The sequence below is a fragment of the Terrapene carolina genome, unplaced genomic scaffold, assembly GCF_002925995.2.
Source record: "Terrapene carolina triunguis isolate 2854851 unplaced genomic scaffold, T_m_triunguis-2.0 Scaffold95, whole genome shotgun sequence".
In the NCBI taxonomy this organism is placed as follows: domain Eukaryota; kingdom Metazoa; phylum Chordata; order Testudines; family Emydidae; genus Terrapene; species Terrapene triunguis.
Genome location: NW_020664446.1, coordinates 6,638,166 through 6,646,630, shown reverse-complemented (window position 1 = coordinate 6,646,630; position 8,465 = coordinate 6,638,166). Strand labels below are relative to the sequence as shown.

The 8,465-nt window shown below is 50.2% G+C and overlaps 1 protein-coding gene across 1 annotated transcript in view; it reads right to left on the bottom strand.

The window, feature by feature from the left end:
• SORCS3 (sortilin related VPS10 domain containing receptor 3) overlaps nucleotides 1-8,465 on the bottom strand; it is a 464,482-nt gene that overhangs the window by 6,309 nt on the left and 449,708 nt on the right. Inside the window, exons 23-25 of the mRNA XM_024208853.2 lie at nucleotides 8,129-8,260; nucleotides 6,235-6,334; nucleotides 1,270-1,375 (exon numbers count right to left, since the gene is read on the bottom strand). Of these exons, the coding sequence (XP_024064621.2) occupies nucleotides 1,270-1,375; nucleotides 6,235-6,334; nucleotides 8,129-8,260 (338 nt within the window). The remainder of the gene's footprint in view (nucleotides 1-1,269; nucleotides 1,376-6,234; nucleotides 6,335-8,128; nucleotides 8,261-8,465) is intronic.

Genomic DNA, 8,465 nt, shown 5'->3' with positions numbered 1-8,465 from the left:
CAAGCTCCCTGTCGGGTCACGACAGCTGTGGGAGATGGTGGCAGGTTCCACGTTATGTACGGATACCGAATGATCCGCTGAATTTGGATTTTGAACAGCCCCGGGCCCTCTACACTGAGGGCTGTTCAAACTCGGGTCCTGGTTCAAGCCCATCTCTAGCGCTGATGCAAGACACAACTTGATTTTTCAGGTCCCAATGAGCATTCACAGTGAGTTACGTGAAAAAAAAAATCATCTGTTGATTTGAGAGCAGGGCAGACGTGATGTGGAAGTAACAGAGGGTGATTAACACTGGCTCCCACAACATCATGTGTACACTGCGCAATGGAGGGCTTCTGCATTCTAATGCTAGCACTCAGCAGGGGAGGGACTACATTGCATTCAGGCTGAATACAGGGATTCACTGTGGTGAGCAACATGTGGAGACAAAGCTCATCTCCTGGGACCAGGCAGCAACAGGAAACAAATATCAAGGGCCTGATTCTCCTGTGCCTCCACCTGTGCAAAGCGGCTGTAAAACGCTACCCCCTTGGGAGATGCTTGCTTTACCCTTCCTTTTTGTAAGTGTGAACGCCAATGCAAAGTGCAAAGCAGTGCAGAACTGAGCTGGCAAAACCTCAGGTTATCCTTTGTCCTTTCACCCCCGTTATGTAAATCATTGTCCATCATCGCCAAGATAAGAAAACGCCACTAGGTCCCAGCTGTCCAATCACAGCAGAACACTGCAGGTCGGCAATCGTAATGGGCGGCCATATTTTGGATGTACTGTATGTGCACCTCGTACCTGGGTAAGTCATTGTCCACTTGGCAGTAGCTTCGACTGCCTGGCCTACTGGAAATGTGGCAGCAAGTCCAGCGTCTGTCACGGCCCTTGCAGACAAGCACATTTCATCTTTTTGGCGAGGGGAGGGTAATTACATTACTGAGAATCCTAAATCAGTCTAAGCCAAGGGCTAGCTTCTCAGCTGGGGTAAACAGGTGGAGCACCACTGACTGCAGTGGATCACATACTCAGCTGACGTAAATCAGGGTAGCTGCACTGAAGCCAAGAGGCTGGATTTCCAGCTGATGGAAACTGACACAGCTCCACGGAAGACAAGGGAACTATACAGGTCAAAGGAGGTTCTGGCCCCAAATCCCGTCTGTCATTCAATCCTAGACCCCCATACCAAGGAGCGCGGCTCTCCTGCTCTAAACTCCGCATTTTCAGCATCCCTTTGCCAGGCTTCCTTGGAAACAGCTGCCTCCCTGGATAGCGTCTCAACATACCTTTTAAATTTGTAGATTAAAAAAACAGCCAAGCCGACAAAGACCACAGACAACAACATCAGCATCGCCGAACTGCTGTGCCCGGTGCTGGAGTCCACGAGAGGCGCTGCAAAGAGAAAGGGCAGACAATTATATTGGGAAGTCATTAACCAGGGGGGTCTGGGCACCTGTGATAAATGAAGGGGAAGGGGGAGCTCCTTTTTATGGACACCGAGCCAGCCAGTTAGCTATGTAATCCCTGTTAGTAGCTGTTCTCTACTTGCTTTACCTGTAAAGGGTTAAACAGTCCACAGGTAAAGGAAGGGAGTGGGCACCTGACCAAAAGAGCCAATGGGAAGGCTAGAACTTTTTAAAACTGGGAAAAAACTTTCCCTTTGTGTCTGTTGTTGTTCTCCCGGGAAGAGGGAACAGGGCAGCAGTTATGCTGTGAGAAGCTGAAGGCCAGGTGTGAAAATCATCAGAATCATACCTAGAGATTGCTTATTTGGAAACCCAGATATGCAAGTAGATTAGAAAATGTGTAGGAAGACGCAATTAGGTTTATTTCTGTTTATTTCTTATGGCTAGTGGACTCCTCTGTGCTAACCCAAATGCTTTTGTTTTGCTTGTAACCTTTAAGCTGGACCTCAAGAAGGTTATTCTCGATGTTTAATTTTTGTAAGTGGGATTTTTAAATCTAGTAAAAGCCTAAGAGCCAGATGTATTTTCTTTCTTTTTGTTTTTAATCAAATTTACCTTTTTTAAGAACAGGATTGGATTTTTGGTGTCCTAAGAGGTTTGTGCACATGTTTTTTAATTAGCTGGTGGTAACAGCTGATTTCTTTGTTTTCCTTTCTCAGCTTTTCCCTGGAGGGGGTGTGTGTGAAAGGGCTTGAGGGTACCCCATGTGCGCCTTCCTGAGTTCCAAGGGGTTTTGCATTTGGGTGGTGGCAGCATCTACCCAGCCAAGGTCAGAGAAAAGCTGTAACCTTGGGAGTTTAATACAAGCCTAGAGTGGCCAGTATTAATTTTAGTGTCCTTGTGGGTCCACACCTTCTGCACTCGAAGTGCCAGAGTGGGGAATCAGCCTTGACAGCACCAGGCAGCCGAACCTGGTTCTCTCTCTGCAGCACGTGCTTTCCTATCTCTGCTGCGTGGGACATGCTGTTTGAGCAAATCCAGCTGGTATGAGATAAATCAATTCCCCTGCCTTCGAAAGAGAAGCTCCTATTTGAGCTGGCGCTGCCCTGTAACAGCTCCTGGTAACAAGGCAGAAGCAGGCTGTGCTCAGACAAACTAACTGCTCCCATGTTAACTCTTCGGGCTGTCTCGTTTGAAGCTTTCACCGGGGCTGGAGCAGAGGCATAAAGGTTTTGAAGGGTGATTCTATAAAACTGGTAATGAGATATTATTTTGTTAGCTTATGCTGGAGATGACCAAACAGCCCCCTGTTGCTTCCCAAATTCCACAGCAGTTTGCAGCGCTGGCCCACCTCTATTGATATGATTTGGGCGGTTTATAATAGAGCCGTGCTTCTCAAAGCCGGTCCGCCGCTTGTGCAGGGAAAGCCCCTGGTGGTCCGGGCCAGTTCGTTTACCTGCAGCATCTGCAGGTTTGGCCGATCGCGGCTCCTACTGGCTGCGGTTTGCCGCTCCAGGCCAATGGGGGCTGCGGGAAGTGGCGTGGGCTGAGAGACGTGCTGGCCGCCCTTCCCACAGCCCCCATTGGCTTGGAGCGGCGAACCGCGGCCAGTGGGAGCCACGATCGGCCGAACCTGCGGACGCGGCAGGTAAACGAACCGGCCCAGACCACCAGGGGCTTTCCCTGAACAAGCGGCGGCCCGACTTTGAGAAGCACTGTAATAGAGTGTACGTAGTGCCTTGTGTGGGTAGCTGCTCCCACAGCTGGTCTGGGGCAGAATTCTCATGGCCTAGATGTCAGTGCGCAAGACTGGGACTGAGAACTCCTGAGTTTAATCCCAGCACTTAGCTTCTTGCAAATGATTTTAAGTAGCAGATGAACTTTCCTGGACCTGCAAAGAACATTTGATCCGGGTTCATTATTACAACTCTCCATTGCTTATATAGCACCGTAGACATGGAGGAGTCTATACCGACCGAGCCACTCATGGTCCCTGCCCTGATTCTTACAATCGAAGGGGCTGATACTGCCGGCATCCTGTTCTCAGAACTCCCACTGACTTTCACGGAAGCACCCAGCCTGCGGAAAGCTCGGCTCAGACTCTCATTCCTGGAAAAGGGTTGGAGCTCCTGAATCTAAACGCTGTAGAGGGAGGGATCTGAAGCAAAAGCTCAGACCCAAACAGCCCTAGATTGTGGGAGGCTGGAAGGCTGTCCACAATCTTCATCTGGAGCTGAATTTTTCACTTGCAGTATTTATAACAAATACTGAATCCTGAACTTGGGGATCTGGGTACAGATTTGACACTTTAATTCTAACCGGCTGTCCACCCCTGACCATCAGGGTCTCCCCCAGAGGGAACAGTCTGAGAGGGGCTTTTTGTTGTTGTGGAGCCGTACGTTTATACCACCAAGAAGGAATTTGCTTCCTAATGAAAGCAATCTCAACGACTTAAATTAACCAGTGTCAGGCTGCCCACTGCCACCTATGGCCTGAGCAAAGGCAGTAGGTGGGAGAGAGGTCACAAGCCATGGTCTAAGCTAGTTCTTGGCTCTCTGAACATTTAATGAATGAGGAATGTGAATCCCATTATTCTATGGGACAAACTCAACGGGAACCAGAAGCCCCATTTCCTTTAATGGGATCACTGAGATATTGCACGTCGGACCTGGCCAGGTACTTGCAAGGGATGGTCAGCAAGAGCAAAAGCTAAAAGTTCTCCGGCCTTTCATCTCTGGCTAAGAGCGCCACGGCAGAGTGGGCTTCAGGGCTGCCGAGGATTGGAGGGGACGCATGATGACGTTGTGTGAAGATGGAGATGGATAGCCAGTGCTTAATCTTAATGAGGGCTAATTTGTAGAGATGGGTCACTCTCAGGGCACGTGTTCCTCCGCCAGATGCTGAGATTTCCCTCTCCTGAGTTCCATGCTCATTGAAAGAGCAGCAGCTTCCTGTGTAGGACTGTTATAGCGAGAATAGAACTGGCTGGGAATTTTGGGGGGCAATGTTTTCTTGTTGGAAAATGATGATTTATCGAAATCTAAACTTTTCACGTGACTGCATCAGCCTCCATGGAACTTCCATTGGGAAGGGGTCTCAGGTCCAGCACGGAATTTTTGGACAAAGCCAAAGAGAGAGACTCCAGCTGTTGGAGCACTCAGCTGGGGCATGGGAGTCCCAGGTTGATGTCCCTGGTCTGAATCAAGCAGAGCAGGGACTGGAACCTGAATCTCTCACACCCTACGTGAATGCCCCTAACCACAGAGGCTATGGGCTATTCTTGAGTGGCTTGGTCTCTCTCCCCCTCCCCAGTGCCCCCACATCTAATTTGCAATAAGGGCTTGATCCAATGCCCACGGAAGTCAATGTAAATGCTCCCTCTGATTTCCCTGGCTCGGGATCAGGGCCTTATAAAAGATCTTTCATCTGAGTGTCTCAAAACACTTTACAGATATTAATGCATTAATTTTAACTAAGCCTCACAATGATGGTATTTTTATAAGTGGGTAAACTGAGGCACGGAGCAACTACCTCTCACATTTTAAAAAGCGGCAGCAGACTTTGCATGTCTCAGATTTTGGGCCCCCACCTGAAGATACCTTGGGGCTGATTTTCAGAAGCACAGAGCACCCCAACTCCCATTGGCTATGATTGAAGTTGTGGGTGTTGAGTGCTTCAGACCCGAAGGGTGTCCAGTTAGGGGTGCAACAGTTTTGGCCAAGGTGACCTGCCCATGGTCTTGCGGAGAGTCTGTGACAGAGCTAAGATTACAGCCCAGGAGGACCCCAGGCCTCTGTTCTATCCACTGGACTACAGTGTTTCCCTAACCGATGTAAATGGTTCAGATGCTTCAAGAACTGAGGGTAGGCAGATGCTCTGTTGTCAGATTGGAAGGCAAGGGCCAGTGAACCACCTGCAGAAGGTTAAATTCAGGGTCTAACCACGAAGACCAGGGAACCATTCCTAGAGCCCCAGCAGCTTCTTATCACAGTGTGGGGTTTCTTCATGGAATGGAGCAAACGCCTAACCAAGCCATTTGCCTAACACGAGGTTTAATCAGCTCTTTCTCTTCTTCAGCTGAGCTACCTAGAGTCACGGGAGAGGGTTGGGCTGGTGGAAGCAAGCTCTGAAGCTGGTCAGGCACCTCTGAAGAACATCCCCCTTCCAACGTTTTATGACTCTTCTTTAAACCGTCTCCCCCCTCAAAGGTTATGCGAACGCACTTCCGGCCAAGGAGGGAGAGTTTTGCTGATCTAGCCCCGCCTTGGCTGGGAGGGTATCAGCTTATCAGCTTCCCATGGGAAGCTTTGAGGAAGGAAACAAGTTAAAGGAGAGGGGTTACATGTTACGAATTGAAGTTCTTTGGAGGTTCTGATTAGATGTGGGCCTGAACCCGTGATCCCACATCACAGCACCCCAAACTCTCTGACAATTCGAGTCCCAACCTGGAGCCAAACGGTGTGGATCTGGCCCTTCTCCAGTGCTGACTGGCTAGTGGAGGGTCCCGTGCGGGGAGGGAGAAGGCTGGGTAATGAGGAGCATACCCTTGCATTAGGAAACAGAGAACCTGGCTCAGCCAATCCACGTATCAAGCAGCAGTGCCAATGCCACCCAGTTTTGGTTGGGTTCTTTTGCTCACAGTGGGGGCTCCTCCTTAAATTCTGGGATGGAGCTCGGATGCAATTGCCAGCCTCTGTTCTTCCTCTGCCAGAGCCTGAATGACTGAGAAACTCTCCTCTTTTCCCAATGTCCATCTATTTATATGCCAGTAGCGTGCTGGTCTGTGTCCCTGCTCCTGCGAGAAGTAACGGGGGAAGCACAACTTACGTGGGACTCCACACTTACCTAACGTCAACTGAGTGACGTACGCGATGACTTCGACGCCAGGCTTCAGCTCAAACTGGACCAGGTTCTGGTTGAGAGCATTAAAGAGGAGTTCAACAACCTGGTGAACCAATCAGAGATATGTGGGGTCAAAATGGACAATAGTACCAGCACCACAGAACCTCTTGGGACGCATGCAGTCTCCGAAGGCTAAAACCTAACCCGTCCCGCAGCAGGGAGAGTGGCGGGGGGCATTTGCAGGAACTCAGTATTGTTCCATGTGATTCTCCCAGCAGGAAAGGTGGAATTTTAAGGCCCCAGGAGTGTGCTATGATGTTTTTACTGGAAGGGAAACCAAGAACCATAGAGTCCCAGAGTTTAAGACCAGAAGGGAACTCCAGATCATCTAATCTGCCCTCCTATATATCACAAGAAAGCTAGACTTGGGTAGGAAGAAAATCCTTTGGGTCCCCCTCATTTTCTCCCAATCAACACTCTTGGGGCCTGATCCAGTGCCCAATGGAGTCACTGGGAACCTTCTAATTGAGCTCAATGGAGGTTGGATCAGACCATGGGTCACTAGACCAGTGGGCCAGCCTGGAGCCTCTCCTTTCCCCCCTGTTTCCAGGCCTCCAGCTCCTGTTAAAGTAGGGGTGGGATCTAGTGCTGAAGGGTGTTTAACTCCCAACCCGCTCCCTCTGCTCAAATGATGGGGGTCCCGTGGGCAGGCAGTCCAGCATGTGGCGGTGTCACAGCGCACAGATCATTGTGTTGCAATGGAAGCAGAACTCACAGAAACCTGAGATCTCTGCGGCACTGCACGTGGCCCTACCCTCTAGGATAAAATTCAACCGAAGTCAGGAGGATCCCCACACACGGCTTTCCAAACACGCCTTCGTGCATCCCTTAGGCACACTGAGCTACACACTTACGAGACCGACCTTGCTGGCTTTCAGTCGGCTAGTGTCATCTCACGGGGATGACTTTGCTCAGCAGGTAACAAGCGCTTCTAAAGATTCTCTGTGGTCCTCCAAGTTTCTTAATGCCTAGTTGCAGCAGAGCGCGCGAGCTGTGGGATGCCTCCCACGAAGCTTGTGCTGTATATCCCGTACACCAGTGGTGCACTGGAGAACACTAGCCAGAGCCAGGCTGCTTTCTGCTGCAGCATTTCACTCTGTGTGCTTTTGAAGAGCTGATTTAATCACTTAGTAATCCTGGCGTGAAAGCTTTCGCTGCCTGGTGCTGTTTCTAACTCTCCTCTTGCCTGAACATCGCAGTCCCTATTCATCACCGTAATTACCTATTTATCTAAATGGATGGCTATTGTAACTTCCAAATATAGTTGGCATGCGCTGATTGCTATTGCAGAATAAAGAGGTCTCATAACAGAGATACACAAGCGGAAGAGCCTGATTTATTTTTAGTGAGCCGCTCAGTATGTTATCTCATTGCTTTGCCCTCTCTCCTTCCATTACTGTCAGGGGTGTAGGGTATTGTCCTCAGGCCACAATGGAGAGGGTAGGACCCGGTGGGAGGCACTACTGTAACAGGGTCTCGCCACTGGGGGCGCTATGGACCATGGCATGAAAAAGGTTACGCCGCTCAGCTTCCTCTGCCTCTCTCAACAAGCCATTGGGAAAGCCTATTTTTTCTTTTCAAAACGGCCTTGCTTCATGAGAAACGTATGGGTCTCCGTGCCCAGTTCCCCAAGCTCGCTCAAAGTGGTTTCCAATGCTGCCTAGACGCCCCATCTGGGCAAGGGCCTATCTGAACGTGGGCTAGGCTTCACGTCCAATAGCTGCAGCTGAACAGCAGCCCGTCTTTTAGAGAAACGTAAAAGCCCCAGGAGTATTCTGCGTGCGGTGCGTGTCCATGCAAGGTGTTCTCTGAGCTTAGCTGCATTCTGTGCTGTTACCTGCTCCAGATCGCCTTCATGGCCTTTCCTCCTCTCCGTTGTGTTTCTGTGGGGTAGTATGAAGAGCTCAGCAGAGGTGGGCAGGCCAGGAAATACCGCCACCAAAATCTGCTCATCGAGGATACCGGTCACCTAGGAAGAAGAGCGAGCAGTGGCATTAGAAGGTCACTCGGTGCCTTTTGGTCCTGCCCTCCGTTCTTTCATCCTGTTTCCTTCAGAAGAGCTAATTAAGTGGGGAACAGCGAGCTCCTACCCGTTGTCTGGGGGGCTCAGGTTCTCTTATAGGCGACGTAGCTCTAGTGAGCTGCTATGTCCACTCAGTAGGGCCTGTCACAGA